This window comes from Grampus griseus (genome assembly GCF_964374135.1).
Source record: "Grampus griseus genome assembly, chromosome: 5".
NCBI classification, from domain to species: Eukaryota; Metazoa; Chordata; class Mammalia; order Artiodactyla; family Delphinidae; genus Grampus; species Grampus griseus.
In genome coordinates this window covers 11395473-11413592 of record NC_138998.1, presented here as the reverse complement: position 1 = coordinate 11413592, position 18120 = coordinate 11395473, and the positions used below count along the sequence as shown (strand labels likewise).

Genomic DNA, 18120 nt, shown 5'->3' with positions numbered 1-18120 from the left:
GAGAGGCAGTAGATAGGAAGGAACTGGCAGCTAACCAGCCTTTATTCCCCCTGATAGGCTGGTCTGTGCAGTGGTTCTGAGGCTTCCCTGGGTGATGTTCTGCAGGACCAACGTACCAGTGATGCTTTCTCAAAAGCTGTAGCTAGCTTGGTGATGTACATCTTGTATGTACTTTTCTCTTTTCTGTATCACTTCCCTCCACTCACTCTTGCTTCCCTGGGACTGTACTCCCACTGGAGTATTAGCACATAAACTGTGCTTTAAGCTCTGCTTTCTAGAGAATGCTATTAAGACAGGAACATAAAGAGATTCTTGTCAAGAAAAGTTGGAAATGACCGTCTATTTTTTCCTTATATTTCCCACATTCCTTGAGCCAATTCCTGAGGGTGTGTCTACTTCATCTTCATCAGACTGGCCTTTTGCTGAATCTCCTTTTTGACTCATCTTCCATGATGATGAAAAAGATGAGAGGTACTCTCGATTCTTTTGCTACCCAGTCACGGCTCCACACCAGAAAAGGCAGCAAGTCCATACCCTGAAAACTGCCTGGGGTCTCCTTTGGGTGGTCAGAATAGGTAGACTCCAAAAAAATCAGGAGAATAAGCATGAATGAAGATAAGAAAACAGACTTTGGAGTTGTTTAGGGGAATGTGATGCATGTTGAGGCATTAAATTGGAATATGGCTCTGAAATGTTGCTAAACTACTAAAGTTCCTGAACCAAGGAATTCTTGGTACATTGTCCTTCTGTGAACTAAACTACTGCATCACTCCATGTACCTGTGTTAATGAGATCACTTCAAGATACCCTCTGTAATACGCTGTGAGAGTTACCAAGACATGCTGAACATTTATACACACTTCCCATGCATTCCTCACGTGTCCTTATGAAACACAGAATAAGTAGAAATGCTTCTAATTCTCATTTTGCAGAAGGGGAAGCTGTGACTTAGAGAAGCTGGGCTGAGGTCTCATAGTTATTATGGTGGATCTCGCACGTGGGAATCAGATCCAGGCCTGTCTGGAGCTCCTACGCTGAACGACCTTATTTCACCACCTCCAGGGTGTCCAGTGATGCCAGATCATGCAGGTTACAAGTGTTAGATTGTGCTGTCAGAAGTGACAGCTTAGCAGTGAGTGGCTTCCTTAGGGAGCAGCAGCTTTTGAGCTATAAACCCATGATGTCTTGATAAGTTTCAGCTATTAATTGTTGAAGCACATCACTTATAATGTAAGCATCAGATACACTAGACAGCGATTATATCAAGAGAACTGGCAGCTTATTTAACAACCCACAAATGGGTTGGAATCAGACAGAGCTAGGTTTCAAAATTTGCTTACTTTGTTGCCTCCTGTATGATCTGGGTCAGGTTACCAATATTCCTTAGAGCCCCAGTTTCTCATTTATAAATGGGAATGAAACCAAACCACAGAGGGTTTGGGAGTTTAATGAGATAATGCATTTAAAACACTTTAAAATGCTTGACCCTACACAGATGCACAAGAAATACTGATTCTTCCCTCATATCTCCATGCAGCTGACCATCCTTTCCCATAAATTGAAGCCTAAGTACAATCAGAGAAACAGAGATGATGTAACTGCACAAATGTGAAAAGAAAGGCGAGTGACCTCTCCAAAGTGGTGCATATTTTAATAAGAAGCAAAGCTGGATGTTCAGGCTCTGAATCTGGTTTGCTCTGAGACACACCAAGCTACTGTCTGATTTCCTTGATTTGGGGGTTTATCATTTAAGAGGAGCTAGTATCCTCCACTATGTTTGCACAGGCTTTTGAAGCTTTATCAGCTTTATCATTCTAGCCTCATTATTCCTCAGCCCAGGCTTGGCTACAAAGGCCTCATACATTCTTGTTTGCTACAGTAATCACTTCAAGTTTACCTTTATAGGGTACTTTCCTTATTTGTTTATTTATTTATTTATTTATTTATTTATTTATTTATTTATACATTCATGACTGCTGTTTTGACTTTCCACATTGTCTTCTTTCATCCTCTCTAGGACAGACTAGATGGTTCTGGGATCATTTTCTGCCTAATAATTGGAAATGGGTATTTCATGTGAAAAAGGAAAGTCATGTGGAAGGTTTGGCTGAGGTCACCAGGCACATTCCAAAGTATGGGGGGAAAGTAGAGTGGGATTTACAAAGGTGATAATTCCTGACCAATGACAGGACTCTTAACCTTTGGCTCACACACTGGGTCTTATAAAAGGTTTGACCTTGGAGTTTAGAGGAGCACTTTTGGAGACGATGGTTGGTGTGCCATGAGGTCTCTCCCCGCAAGCACACACACACACAAGGAGAGGAGGTAACGTCCTCTTTAAGTCAAGAGAGAGGAGATTTGAGAGGTGACTTGGAGATGACACAGCCTAGAAATTCTAAAGAATGAGACAGGATGGCACGCTGCTCTCTGCAAAGGAGAGGCACCCACACCAGGGGGCTGGAACTTCCAGTATTTACTGGGGAAATTGACATGTAATTGTTTCCCATGGAGGTGATATGGCTGCATGTAAGAAAGAGCTCTGTTGGGCTCCTCTGATCTCCCATCCAAGAAGGCCACCTGGAGGGGCAAAGAGCTGGCAGCAGATAAAGCTGGAGGCATCACTAGATGCCCGGTGGCTGAGAAAGGCATAAGGGAACATCTGGAATTGAGAGATGCTCACCATCCTCAGGGGAGCTATGGTGGAGAGACAGTGATGCTCTGACAAATGTGCTTTGGTAGGGGTGGAGGGGGTGGGGGCAGGAGGGGAAGTCTTTGAAACATTCATGAATGGGCCCAGCTTTAGACATGGGCTACTGAGAAAACGAAGTCCTGAAAAATGCCATCAAGTAGGAACTTTCCTGAATCTCTTTGGCTCCTCTCCCTTCCCCAGCCCATTCTGGAGAGGCCAGAAACCATGGTCAGTAAGAAGAGGGCAGGGCCTGGGAGAAGGAGGCAGAAGTGGGAGGTTGGGAACAATGGATAGAATGCCAACCGTGTGCAGTCGCTTCTGTCATGGTGAGTGGCCTGTGGCAGGGAAAGCACAGTAACCTTCTCGCAGTAACCTTCACGTGAAGTTTGAATAGTTCCACGGGGATGGACATATTCATCACCAAGAAGAGGTTCACTTATTTCCTGAAAGTGACTGAGGGCAAGGGAAGAGCTGACCCCCATGAATATAAACTGAATGGGTCAATGGTAGACAAAAGTGAAGTGACTTTATAATGGCGTCCCAGGTGTCATGTTTATTCAAAGTAACGTTACATATGCATTTTCTCATTTCATCTTCACAGTGATCTGAACTAGGTGTTCTGTCATTCACATTTTACAGAGGAGAAAATTTTAAACTTAGAAAAGTTAAGCCACTTGTCCAAGAAAAAATAGCCATGGAGTGGGGATTTGCAGCCCAGTTAACTGTCCATTTCCAGAGCTGCCTCTTAGCAACCCTGTAGCCTTCCTCTCCCAAGTGGAAATCCAGGGTTAGTTATAATCCACAGGTAGTTATACAGAATCACAGCTAACCCAGTCAGAACTTTTAGAAAAATAGAAAAAGCTATTTATCCTTGAAGACCTTTCTTTCAATCTATTGGAAAAATGTCAAAATGTGCTAATTTTTAAGAAGATATTTACCAACTTCTGCAGTGAAGTTTCATAACAAAGCTCTAAACCTCTACAGATGTTGCCTCCCTACCTGTGGCAGCACTTGGCAGCCCCATTGCCAGGCAACCCAAGTCTGTCAAATAGTTCATTTCTTTGGGACACATTCCTCAGCCTCTGAAACCAACCAGAGTGTAAACAACGGCCTTCTCCTCACACCTTCTGAAGCTGAGGCATTCCCATTCACAGAGGGGGCATGTACTCCCAGGAGAAGGGGAGAGAAAAGGACAGAGTCTCTCCAATATCCTGTTTCTTAATCCACAAGTCACAAAAAATACTTGATAACTGTGAAAAGCTTAATTTGAAATCCGGAGGCACAAAGCTACGTTTTCCCACCAGCCCCAGGGAAGGAACAAACACGAAGGACACTTTCAATACTCACTGCTCTCAGCCCCCGAGGTACAGATGTTGCGAACGATCCTCTTCTTGACCTTTTTCAGTTCGTCAAAGTTGTGAACTGTCAGTTTTTTATCGGCAGTCCCGGTGATCTGAACGAGCTGCTGGTCATCCACATCCCCGATGCCCACGGAGTAAATGTTGATCCCTCTGTGTCTCAGCTCTTCCGCGGCCTGAGCCACTTCGTCTTGGGACTGGCCATCTGTGAGGACCAGCAGCACCTGCGGGGTACCTGTGTTGATCCGGCTGCCCATGTCCGGCTGGAAGTAGTGCCCTACCTGCCGGAGAGCAGAGCCAATGTGCGTGTATCCAAAGATCTGCTGGATGTTTTCAATCTGAAAGGAGATCTCCTTTTTGCCGATGAAAGTTCCCAGTGGAAACTCCGGCCGGTAGGTGTGGCTGAACTGGGCAGCGCCTATACGCACTCTGTTGACACTGACATCGAAGTCTTGAACGACAGATGCCAAGAATTTCTTCATCTTCTTGAAGTCATCTGGATGAATGCTATTCGAACCATCCATGAGGAACACGAGGTCTACTTTTTCAATTTCACAATCTACAAAGTACACAGCGACAAAATCAGATTTTTATTCTTTCTCTAACCCAGCAGAAGTCAAATGTTTCCAGCTACAGAGAAATGCTATTTCTGAAGCTGGTTTCTTAGCTTAAGCCACCCTGTGGTCCCATTAACTGGAGAGGAAACAAAAACAAACAATTGGGCATAAAGGCAGCATGAGGCATATACAATTCCCACGTCCTTTTAGGCTTCTCTTGGCTTTTCTGTTTGGTCTCACACCGAGATGTCAAAGAAATGGGTGTGGTGCCACAGAAATATTGTTCTCACCTGCAATCTAGCTTTAACTCTTCCAGAAAGCTCAGTGACAGTAGCAGCATAGCAAGAAAAAACACACCTCCATTTAGGGATGCAAACAAGAGACAGATGGTCTGTATTATTGGCTTGGCCTTGCTGGCCAGTTGAGCCAATAAGTGCTATTCTAGTTTCTTAGGGCAAATTGAGCTTTGAGAATCATGACTTCCAGCCTATATCTAGTCAGTTTGTTTCTTAATCAGCCCATTTTCTGGTGTATACAGGCAAAAATGTCTACTTGAGAAAAATGTTTTTGAACAACGCACTATGGCTTAGAGATGCTTCCCTTGTCTTAACACAGCAAATTAACAAAAAGAATGTGAAAGGCCGTTGCCAGTGAATGAGTTATGCTTGGCACGAGCTCATGTGTGTTCCTTAGCCTTCTGGAAAGCATTATCATTTCCTTGAATTCCCCAGAGAGCTCACCATTGAACTAACTTTATTAATTCTCATTTTAACCTCAGAAAATGTTAAAGGTGTCTGAGATTCCTGTAGCCCAGATAAGCAAGGAAGAGATAAAATATAGGGTAAACAGATCCTTCGGGAATTGTTTAGTTCATTAAATTCCTTTGTTTCAGTGCCCAAGGGAAAACTTCCAGTATAAACGTTCAATTTCAACTTCTACAATGGACTTGAAAGGGGCAGATTGATTTTTAGACATTGGCCAACAGAAAGTAAGAGATTCTTTCTGGTTTTCAGTGAGATCCAGATCGATTTTTTTAGTTTTGTGAAAGAAAAAGACAGTAGCTGCATTCTCAGGAGGCAAGGCATATGAAAAACAGGAAAGTTAAATAAGTTTTAAAAGGAACTGCACCAAGATTTTGAAATCCTTGATTAATATTAATTCATCTAATTAAAAATACTTGGTATTTTTGGTAAAACACATCCTAATAGAAATACTAAGGAATTTTAATAATCCACAATCTCCCTTTGAAACAAAAGTGTAAAGTGGCAGCTGAATGAATGAATGAATGAATACATACATACATACATACATACAGCAATGCAATTTCTAGCTGCCAGAATAGAAACACAGCATCCAGGGCAAAAGAAGTCCTACTCACAATCTTCTCTGGAAACATCTGAGGCTAAAACTGAGGGCTTAACATTGGGCTCCATATTGCAAATGAACTTGTGCCATAACAGAAACGGGTGAAGGCACAGGGGACTTCCAGAATGGAGGAGAGAGGGCTTCAAGCAGTGGTCGCTGGTTCTTAGGAAGAGAGGGATTTGATTTCTTGTGTAAAGAACAGGAAGGAGAACTAGAGGGTGAAAGTGGCATGTAAACACAGTTGCGTTCCAATAAATAAAGCCTGTTTGAAATGGTGAATTTCCCATCATTGGAAGAGTTTAGGCAGAAGTGAGTGGGAATGTTGTGGAAGGCCAAATGAAACAACCTTGAGGTCTTTCCAATTTGAGATTCCACAATGTGGGAACTTCTGCAGAACTCTCAGTGCCCCTTCTCTTTGGTTTCTCCCTTATTTGGACCTCTGCTGATAATTAAAAACTTAATGGATGAATCTTACCTACTTTTGAAGAGTTACACACACTGGCGGACACATCTGAAAATATCCCCTTCAGGCCTCCAAAAGTTTCCACAAAGAAGTACTTGTCACTTGATCCTGCCATGGCCAGCAGCTCCACGGGGTTGGCACCAGCGATCCCAACGGCCAGGACAAGGATGCCCTTGTCCCGTAAGGCCTTGGCTGTGGCATTGAGCTTATCGGCATCATGGGATTCCCCATCAGTGATTACGATGAGGACCTGGGGGACCCCCTTGTGCAGGCGGCTGCCCCAGGCTTCAGTGAACATGTGGTCTGAGAAGTCCAGGGCCTTGGCGGTGTAAGTGTTGCCCCCCATGGGCTGGTCATTTTGGAGCACCGAGATCACCTCCCGTTTTGTGCCAAGGTTATCCAGATAAAACAGCACCTCTGGGTCATCTGCATACTTCAGAGCCCCAAACCGGACGTGATTCTTGCCCACATCAGCTTTTTTCACCAAGCCAATCATGAAGTCCTTCATGATATTATACTCATCATGGTCAATGCTGCCAGAGCTGTCAATTACAAACACGACATCTAAAACTTCAATGCGCTTGCATTCTGAAGGAGGAGAAAGGAAAACTGGATGAGATTAGCTTGCACATCATGCAGGACTCCCCTCCCCCACCTGTTTTTTAAATGCCAGTGTCTCCTCTCCATAGGATCAAGCTGTACATTGGAATGTCCGCTCCCTGGACAACAGACACAACACACATGCATTTGTGCTGCCAGTACATAGTAATGCTCATTTAGGTGGCTTTTAGGACAAGGCAGATGTGACGTGAAGCTTACTGCAGGGGTTGGGAAGGGGGTGGGAAGGTGGGTCACAGGATCATCAGGGATAAACATGTCAAGTGCTTTTGGACCAAAAAAAAAAAAAATTCAAAATTCTGAGGAAATTTTCCTGTGTTTAAGTGGTACCTTCAACATGTGCTTTCATTTACACTAATTTGTTTATTTTTTTTAAGCCACAGGGACCATGAGATTTTATTCTTAAAATGAACCCTGGGGAAATGACCAGATGAAAATGAATTTGGCAACACTGTATATTTTTTCATGTTTAACTTTTCAAGGTTACATTTTCTCCCTTTTTGACTTTCTTAAGACATTATCTGTTTTCATGATTGGGCCTCGTCATAAAAATAAACCCATTTCATACCTGGCCCAACCAAGTGGTCCTAGCATGACTTCTTGTTAACTTTTTAAATGTAGGGTCAATGCCATGGAAAAGTAAAGCAGGAAAGACCCAATTAGTCCATGTGTGTATCACATTCTAACTCAAGGTACAGAGTTCCAAACTCCAACTCACTCATTCTGGAGAAGTGGAATTGTAAGATGGTGAATGATTTAGTCTCTATGTAGCACCATCCCTCTACAGGCCTTAGGAAGGTGTGTTCCAAATGTTAACTCATCCATTCTGGAGAAATGGAACTGTGAGAAGATTCCCGCTGCCCCCTCCAAGGCTCACCACATTCCCTTCCTTGACAGCCACTTTATTGCTCCGTGGTTGGGCTGTTGCAAATCCTAAAGCCAATGCACTTCCCCCCCTAACTAGAGGCCATGTGTACAGAGCCGTAACCAAATTCTCCAGAAAGTCTGGGTCCTCACAAGGAGAAACTATGTCCCTCTGGCCTTCGGCTGCCCAGGGGACCTGCTTGGATTACCCAGGGGGCTGGGGGGTAGACTGCTCAGTGCTGGCACCCTTCAAAAAGGTCAGATTTGTTCTGGGTGGAATTACCAGGACATGTAATCCAGGTGTATTCCTCTTGCCACAAAACATAGACCGCAGTCACCAAGACTTCTAGTGGGGGTTGACAAGAACTGTTATTTGAACAACAGAACAATGTCCCTCTTTTCCTTCAAAATTCCATTAAGATCCATCTCCTCCATAGAGGTTTTTCAGAATGCCTCTGTCATCAAGTCCCATGGGTCGCAGTATAAATCAGCCCCTTATTTCTGCTGAACCTAAGTTTTATCACTTCCCTTACTCTGCAGTCTCCTAGGAACATGTGGGTGACTATACTATTTATTTCCTTGGAAGCATCCATTGCTCAAGTTCCTATATTATATTCCTCCTTTATAGGATTTAATAAATATCAACATGTTTTTACAAAGATTATCTCATTTTATGTAAGTATTGATTTTTAAAAATTGTAAAATGAACAAACATGTATAGTGGATGTTAGGTCAAAGGGGAGACACCTTGCCCAGGAGGTTATACCCCTCTATCGCCTGTCTCAGTGGACCACACATAGCCCCCAAACTCAGATTATACAAGGCTGGGCCCCTGCCTCAAGGTGAAACCGACTCTGTGATGTAATTCATGCTCCAGTGCTCCCCGTGGGATGAGGCTGAAGCCAGACTCTAGCTGAGACCACCTCCTTGCTTAACTCTTACCCATGCCCTGTCCTGCCCTCCTTACTTCTCTTCTGAAAACACCTCCTCAATAAATCAAAAGTCTACAAATAATGAATGCTGGAGAGGTGTGGAGAAAAGGGAACCCTCCTACATTGTTGGTGGGAATGTAAATTGGTGAAGCCACTATGGAGAACAGTATAGAGATTCCTTAAAAAACTAAAAATAGAGCTACTGTATGATGCTGCAATCCCACTCCTGGGCCTAAATCCAGAGGTAACCATAATTCGAAAACATACATGCACCCCAATGTTCATAGCAGCACTGTTTACAATAGCTGAGGCAAGGAACAACCTAAATGTCCATATATATAATGGAATATTACTCAGCCATAAAAAGAATGAAATAATACCATTTGCAGCAACATGCATGGGCCTAGAGATTATCATACTAAGTGAAGTAAGCCAGATAGAGAAAGACAAATATCATATGATATCACTTATACTGTGGAATCTAAAAAGAAAAAGATACAAATGAACTTATTTACAAAACAAACTCAGAGACAGAAAACAAACTTATGGTCACCAAAGGGGAGGAGGGGGGGAAGGGATAAATTAGGAGGTTGGGATTAACATATATACACTACTATATATAAAATAGATAACCAACAAGGACCTACGGTATAGGACAGGGAACTCTACTCAATATTTTATAGTAACCTATATGGGAAAAGAAACTGAAAAAGAACATATATATGTATGTATGTATAACTGAATCACTTTGCTGTACACCTGAAACTAACACGACATTGTAAATCAACTATACTCCAATAAAATTTTTAAAAAAGGAAAAGCAATAGATAAATAAATAAATAAATCACTTCCACAAGAACCCCCGACTCAGCTTCTGCTTCTAGGGAACCAGACCTAAAATCCGGTATGATACTATTTTCCTTAAATGGAGGATTCATCACCCTAGTGCTTTGTCTACGAAAGGGAAAGCATCTAGGTGGATCAGAATTGTTCCTTACTGTCTAATTTAACAGTTCTGTTGAGGAAACTTTCATTTCTATAAGCAAGTCAAAAGCCACTAGGATACAATGTTCAAATAGTAGTCTGCTTAGTTCAAGAAACAACGACTAACATGTATTTGTGGCATTTGGATAATCCCCCTATAGTGAATATGCCCACACCTACCTTCATGGGGGCTGCATATTCCAAAAACAAGGTCGTCTTCAATGTGTTGCAGAATGTCAAAATTCTCAACATAAAAAACCATCTCCGGCCTCCCACTGATCTCCTCAAGCTGGGTGACATTGGAGCCAAACACCCCCACGGAGTAGATAATTATGCCTTCTTGCCGAAGTGCCACTGCTGGGTCCTTGACTGTGTCCTGAGCCTCACCGTCCGTGATGAGAATGAGGAACTTCCTGACGTTGGGTCGGGCCCCCTTGGCAGGGCTGAAGTACTGAGACACGAAGGTCAGGGCGCTACCGGTCAAGGTAGTTTCTCCAATGTGAGCCATTCGGTCTATTGCATCTGAAATTTCCCCCTGGGACATATATCTGTTGAGCTGAAACTCCTCCTTATTGATGTCACTGAACTGGACTACACCGATTTGCACCCTATCTCCCCCAATCTGAGATTTGCTCACCAGGTTTTTCATAAATGTTTTCATTTTGATGAAGTTTTCAGGTCCTATACTGCCAGAACTGTCCACCAGAAACATGATGTCGGCCTTCATCTCTTTGCAGGCTACACAAGAGAAAGGAGATGGGTTATTCAAGTTGGCTTCGTGTAAAAAGATTAAGAGTGAACAGAAAAACCCAAAACACAAATAATTCTATATGTAAGTTAAGCATGTACTTGGTAAGGGCTGTTATCAGGTAAATAATGCATTGAAGGCAATGAGAGGGAGCCTATTCTCTTTGTTATTTAGTAATTTGCTTTAATATGTAACTCAGGGTTTCTCAGCCTCAGCACTACTGACATTGTGACTGGAAAATTTGTATTGTGGAGGGCAATCCATGCACTGTAGGATACTGTAGGATGTTTAGCAGTATCCCTGCCCTCTACCTGTTAGATGCCAGTAGTGCTGCCCCAATTATGACCACGAAAAATGTCTCTAGACATTGCCAACTGTTCCCTAAGGGGGCAAAATCACCCCTGGTTGAAAACTATTGATCTAACTCTAGAAGATTTCATACATGTTTTATCAAAAAGCAATTTAAATAAACCTGTAGTACTCCTTAAAATCAGAAATCATTTGATCATATTACACAGGCAGTGTCTAATCATAGATCTATCCTCACAGGGATTTGTGGGGAGAAGCTAATTAATACTTATTAGAAGCTAATTAATTAGCACTCCCCTAGTTATCACCACCAAAATTGTCTCTAGACATTGCCAACCATCCCCTGAGGGGGAAAAATCACCCCTAGTTGAAAATTACTTATCTAGCTCTAGAAGATTTCATACACATTTTATTAAAAAGCAACCGAAATGAACCTGAAATATTCTTTTTATGCTTCAGATAATAATAATTAGAGCAACACTATAATGGGCCCTTCATTTTGTTCTGGATAATAAACAGCTCCACGAGTCAATGAATCTCAGCTTGGTCATTTATGCTGTTTCTGCACACCTGCAGCATCAAACACTGCAGAAAGTAGATGTAAATTGTTATGTATAGGATGGGTAAACAAAAAGGTCCTATTGTACAGCACAGGAAACTATATTCAATATCCTGTGATAAACCATAATGGAAAAGAATATGAAAAAGAATGTGTATATATGTATAACCGTACAGCAGAAGTTAACACAGCATTGTAAATCAACTATATTTCAATTAAAAAAACAAAAAATAAATACTGCAGGAAAGCAATTTGGGAGCTGAAGTCCAAAGGCAAGGAGTCCTACCTTCTTTGGCACAGATTTCTTGAACAACCTGGTTTCTTATGTCTTTCAAGGCATCAGAGTCATGCACATAGTACACCCGCTTCTCCTCGCCTGCGATTTCTCGCAGCTGTGTCTCGTTGGCCTCCTTGACCCCAATGGCATAGACGTGGATGAGCTCCTCTCTCAGTCTGTTTGCGGGCCCCAAGATGCTGTCCTGGGACACACTGTTGGTCAGGACAACAAGGTGGCTTGGCACTCTGTTTTCCCGCTGCCTCTTCGCTTTCTGCAGCAGCCCCAGGGTGAAGTTCAAGGCTGCACCTGTGTTTGTGTTCCCGCTCAGCTGCCTGATGTTCTCGATGGCCTTTCCCACATCATGCTTGTTGGTGTATTTATTGATCTCAAATTCCAAGTCCCAGCGGTCAGCATACTGGACAGCCCCAACTCGCACCTTCTGGGGAGCGATGTTGAACATCCCTACAACCTCCGACAGGAAGGTCTTCATTTCCTGGAAGTCCGTGGCCTGGGTGCTCCCAGAGCCATCGATGAGCAGATAGATGTCTGCTTCCTCAGTGTCCACACAACCTAAAATGCAACACGAAAACTGAGTGTGGCATTGGGGCAAGTGGGACAGAGACACAGGGGCAGGTGGGAGGAAGGGCAAACACCAGCCTTGTCAGACAGAAAAATGGGAAACAGTTTCTCCATGTTAAAGACCCAAATGAATTATCTGTGACAGTTTGAGATGATTTGTATCAAGGATCAGAGTCAATCTGGATGTAGTAAAAGATTAGAAAGAAAACATGAAGATGCTTTTTACAAGTCACTTCTCTTAGCAGGGAGTAACTGTTTAGCAAAATGTTAAGTGGTGATTTGCGAGCTAGAGAAGGTAGCATTTAACTGGACATGGTGGACAAAGTGCCGTCTTTCTCGAAATCTTGAACAAAGTATTTACCCTTCATCTACTCCTGGTCAGTTAACACAACCAGGGGTATTGTCAGTGGCCTTATTTATGCCAGGCAGTGACACTTCTGCAGTCGACATGCTGTAAATATTTGTTGAAGGATGCAGATATATATATGTATTGCATGCACACACATAATTTATGAAAAATACATGTGTATGTATGAAATATATGAAATACATTGCTCTCTGTCTCTCTCTAAACTCACTGATACTAGAATAGTACCTCCCAATAAATTCATTACTCTGTCCTCAATCCAAATCATGCTTCCTCTTTATTCTCTAAATTGGAATTTGAGGCTGAGGGAAGAAGAGGAGGGAGAGAAAAGTACTCACACACACAAAAAAAGAAAGGAAAGGCAAGGAAACATGAGAGGCAAAGGTGAGAAAGGAAAAAGTGCAGAGCGGGAAATAACAAAGGAAGGTATTCTGGAGTGTTGAGAAGTAACAAAGAATCCAAGTAAAGCTGTGCAAAAGAGCAAATAAAAAAAGAAATCCCGTCTTCCCATTCCAACACCTCAAGAGCTTTTATTCTCCCCCAATTTACGTTTCCTATTATCAAGTTAAATTAAAAAGTCAGGAACTCACTCTCCCTCCCTACATCATGCCTGCCAAGCCCTTTTGTACACAGAACACCTGCAAGACAAGAAAAAAGCAAAACGATGGGAATAATCCTTCTCTCAGCAAAAGGCTTTACCAGATTTGAGGGTTTCAGTCCTTTCGGAAACGACAGAGACTGTGTGTGTGATCTGGTTCCGCAGTTTCTTTAGAAACGTCTGGTTGTGGGCGGCCAGGTCGGAGAAGGTTTTCAGTTTGGAGACGTACTGCTTGGCAGGGTGAGATGCGATCTTCTCCAGCTGGGCGTCGCTGGCCCCCTCTATGCCCATGGTGAAGATGGTCACCCCCTGGCGCCGGAGGTTCAGAGCAGCCTTGGTCACGTTGTCCTCAGACGGGCTATGGGTCACCAGCACAGCTATCTGTGGCACCCCCTGATTCTTCCGACTGCCATGCTGCACGCTGAAAACCTCCTTCCTGATCTTTCTCAAGGCAGCTCCAGTGTAGGCCTTCCCGGCCTGGGGAGAGAGGCTCTGTATATCCTGGAGAACCTCCGACTTGTTTATGCCACTGCTCAGTGGGTTAATCACCTTCGTCTCATTGCTATAGGCCACAAGGCCAACCCTCATGCAGTTTTCCTTGATGTCCAGAGCAGATACACTTTCTTCCAGGAATTCTTTAAGATAGTCAAAGTCCTCCCAGCTGCCGTTGATGGACATATCCAACAGGAACACAACATCTGCCACAGAAGGGCCTTGGCAAACTGTGGGCAAGGAATGAACAGGCAGAGTTTCAATTCAGCATCTCTGCTCAGCATTAAAAGACACGGAGAACTCAACCAGAACTTAGTTATGCCCTTAAAGATGGAAGGAGGTGTACAAAATGATTATGAAGCCGAGATCAGAGAGTCCTGGGTTCAAAGGTGGGAGCTTAGCTAACCTCCCAGCTCCAATTTCCACATCTGTAAAATATAAGTAACCATAATAATGATCTCATAGAGTTGTTATGGGGATTAAATGAGATCATGTGTTTAGTATGGGACCTGGCACATAAAAGTCACTCAGTGAACAGAAGCTACTGCTATTGTATTAAAATCACTAATAAAATCAGTATTTATAGTCCAAACATTCTTAAAGGATGGTAATGGAATAGCAATTGACATTCCAATATTTTATTCGGGAAAGATGCTAGTAATAGGATTCCTATATTTTCATAGATTGCTACAAGAAAAGCAGCATTCTCCAGTATCAATAGACAGTTTTATATGTCATCTCACTCAAACTGACTTAACCAGACATAATGTGAGTTTCTTACATCACTTGTTTGCACTTGTACACTTTGAGCAAATTGTTTTTTTACTGGCTCTCTCCTGCCCCTCTCTTGGATGATGTTCATAAACTCTTGGCCATTCTTGCTAATGGGAGAGCACAAGGGGACAGACCAGGACAGCAGGTTGGAGTTGGAGCAGAACACGGGGAAGCTAATTTAGAACAGAGCTGCAGGAAGGGGCAGCACGGGACTGAAACCACACAGGCGTAGCTCTGACTCCAGACTGCAGGGCCAGGTCACATCATCTCTAAGAGGGCCCGCAAGTACCTCTCTGTGGAACAGAGGTTTTGGACTTCCTGAAGTTGTTTCAAGCTCTAACATCCTGTGATGACATTATACGGCTTCTGGAGTCAAGGATTTTTTTAGGAGCAAATCGACCTTTTAAATGAACCAGGAATAAAACTACATAGCAACTGAAGCCCAGGAAGAAAGCTCAGGCAGCTGGGAGCAGGGTGGAGGCAGCCTGTGAATGATGAGCAATAAGTGAAGCATGGAAAACCAAGGCTCACCAAGTTCACTGGATTTAAAAAGGCCACAATCATTCCAGAATGATTTATGCAGAATTTAACATCTGAAAATGCAGCCCAGCTTTTGGGGAAGGGGATGTTCATAGAGTCTCCATCCTCTCCTCTTGTTGATCTTCCAAAAGCATTTTATCATCATCCCTACACACGCGCCCTGAACCCACCTTCCACAAGAATGTCATTGACTGCTCCTTCCTTGTACTGAGCCGCATCCTTGAGAATCTGCGTCATGTTTTGGGAGAATGTGCTGAGGTCTCGGACCGTCCGGAGGCTGTAGTGGAACTGGCCTGTGGCCATGGCCTTCAGGGTCTCCTCGGACACCCCCTGCATACCCACGGAGATGATCCTCACCCCGTCGTTGCGCAGCACCTTGGAGGCCTCTTCCACAGCATCCTCAGACTCGGCTGAAGCCAGGACCACCAGGATCGGGGGAAACTGTCTCCTGTCCCTCCCGTTTGAGAAGTAGGTTGTGTGTACCTCCTGGAGAGTGTTACCAATCCTCAGGGAGCCACCCAGGAACCTGAAGTTCTTCTTGAGGTGGTTCAACATGGGCCCTCTGCTCTTGAAGGTGCTGAGCTGGAATTCTCTGTGGAGCCCATCGCTGTACTGGGCCAGGCCCACACGGTACTTGTGGGCCTCTATGGGGAGGCTGGTGATCATTTTGTTGATGAATGTCTTTACAAACGGGAAGGATTTAATTCCCATGTGGTCAGAGCTGTCCACCAGAAACACCACATCGGCATACTCAGGGCCTACAAACCCATAGACAAACACAAACAAAGCAAACTTCAAAAATTTACTACCAAGTTTAATGCCAACCATATGGGAAAAACATTACTTCCCTCTTTTGTTTGTATTTGTAATATCTTTCCAATGCGCTGAAAATAATACACATTCTCTCAAGAAAAATATTGTTTCTTGGGCTGATTCTTTATACACCCTCTCATTTGAACTGATCATGAAATTAAGCATCACTTTTGCAAGGGATTAAGTAGAAATAGGTAAATATAAACAAGTTAAAAATCATGGGTTTTTATATGTTTAGTGGATAATCTCCCCGTGTCTTTTTTTTCTTTCAGAATTTGACCTCACTTTATATCAACACGATAAACATTTTCATTGAGAATCTAATCAAATCAAATTTGAATGGAGAAATCTAAAAAATAGCCTTTCATTGTGATTTCCACTTAAGCAAAGCAACAAGTGATCTGATTAACTTATAAACATATTAGTTTTGTATTCAAAGTGTCAAATTGGTGAAGTTTAAAAAGAATCCTAAAAACCATAAATATGAGATTGCATTAATCTATCTTAAAGTTATTTACAATATTTTTTGATGAGTGGGCATTATAATTGGTAAATTTATTCTCACAAATGTAAAATGTGATAGAAACATTAGCATTCCTACCTTAAGCTAGGAATAGGATTATACTTTTAATTTCTATTAAGAATATAATTTTTATAGAGGAATACAATACTTTGCTGAGCTTTTAAGGCTTCATTTGATGCCAGATTCAATGCTAGGTATGTAAAATTATATTTTTATGTGATAGAGAGTTATTTGGTTCAAGCACAAAATATCATTTGCTCATGGTCTGTCTGCTGGTTTGAATTCAGAGCTCTTACAACTGTTCTATAAGCTCCATTTCTGGTCCAGGGAAGGGAGGGAAATATTTGTGTGTGTCTGGATGGTGTATGTTTAAGAAAATACAGTGTAATTGAACAAGCAATGTGAGTCCTGACTTTGCTATCAGCTAATTCTTCCAGCTCTGTCAAGCCATTCAATATACTTGGGCCTCAGTTTCTTCATATTTTAAATGAGTAGATTCAGCTAGAAAATATCTAAGGTCTCTCCTCACTCTGAGTTTCTGATTATCTGAAATAGTCACAAGATAAATTCTAATCAAATTAAAAGAACTTCAATCTTTTCTTGTCTACAACTGTGAGGAAATCAGCTTTGGCACCCCAGCATGTTACTTCATTCTCTTTAGAGCAGTCTGATCAAGGCATAGTGGATAAAATCATTCTTTCTTTTCTTCTAAGCAACATGATTTCAACCAGTTTGAGATTGCTTTGATGATCATATAGCCAGCAGAATCTCAGGGGAAAAACTAATTGAGGGGATCAACATCTTCCTCCAAGAGAAGTCTGGAACCCCTCTGAGGACTGTCAGGTGAGTACTGCGTAGGATGGCTTGACTTGTGACCAAAAGTGACCTTTCTATTCATGGACAAATCCCCATATTTTGTATGGAGAAAAGAAATGTAGCCACTGGCACAGGAGGCATATTTAGGTTCTAACCAGGCCCATCACTGTATGTGAACCACAGAACAACTGGGGAAAAAGCACTGTCTTTCTTTAAAAAGCTTAATAATAGGCCTAGTGAGACATCAAAGGAAGATGTTTGCAGGGCAAAGTCTAATCTGTCTCTCCAGAAAACTTGCTTCCAAGGTCAGAGTCCTTGAGAAAACTGTAAAAGCCAATCTAGGTGGCCCTGGACATGAAGCGACCAGTATAAGAACGGATTATTTAGGAGGTGGTAGAGGCTGTGAAGGCTTGGCCAGTATTTTGACTTCAAGTCCACTGGACATAGATTGCTGACAGTGGATGGCTCTGGAGCTCTCTCTTCAGGGTAAAAGCACTTTCTTTACAATAATCAGACACTCAGTTTAAATTGGAGCAAAATCTGGATGCTTAACCAAGACAAATGTTTTGGCACAAACGAATTAGGAAGAGACATTTCAAATTTTCCAGGCCTGAACTTAATGTTAAAAGAGAATTTTCATGCAACCTCCCAGAAGACCTAGAAGTAGTTGAAACTGAGGACAAGAAAATAGTTCTCATATCTTCCTATTGTGAACAAGGAATAAGATCCAGAAACAAATGATCTTCAAAGGAACACAGGGTGACATCAAAAGAAACTGAGCTGCCACTCCCACCCTTACTATCATCAAAATCAAAACAAAGCAAAACAAAACACTTAACTTTTAAGCAAGTCAAACTCATATATTATTTTCCATAATGAAAATTAAGGAAAAGAA

General features: G+C 42.5%; 1 protein-coding gene across 1 annotated transcript in view; it reads right to left on the bottom strand.

Moving 5' to 3' along the window:
• The window catches only part of COL6A6 (collagen type VI alpha 6 chain), a 165147-nt gene that overhangs the window by 91583 nt on the left and 55444 nt on the right, over nucleotides 1-18120 (bottom strand). Inside the window, exons 3-8 of the mRNA XM_082654353.1 lie at nucleotides 15244-15831; nucleotides 13369-13989; nucleotides 11733-12293; nucleotides 10011-10568; nucleotides 6445-7020; nucleotides 4037-4606 (exon numbers count right to left, since the gene is read on the bottom strand). Of these exons, the coding sequence (XP_082510479.1) occupies nucleotides 4037-4606; nucleotides 6445-7020; nucleotides 10011-10568; nucleotides 11733-12293; nucleotides 13369-13989; nucleotides 15244-15831 (3474 nt within the window). The remainder of the gene's footprint in view (nucleotides 1-4036; nucleotides 4607-6444; nucleotides 7021-10010; nucleotides 10569-11732; nucleotides 12294-13368; nucleotides 13990-15243; nucleotides 15832-18120) is intronic.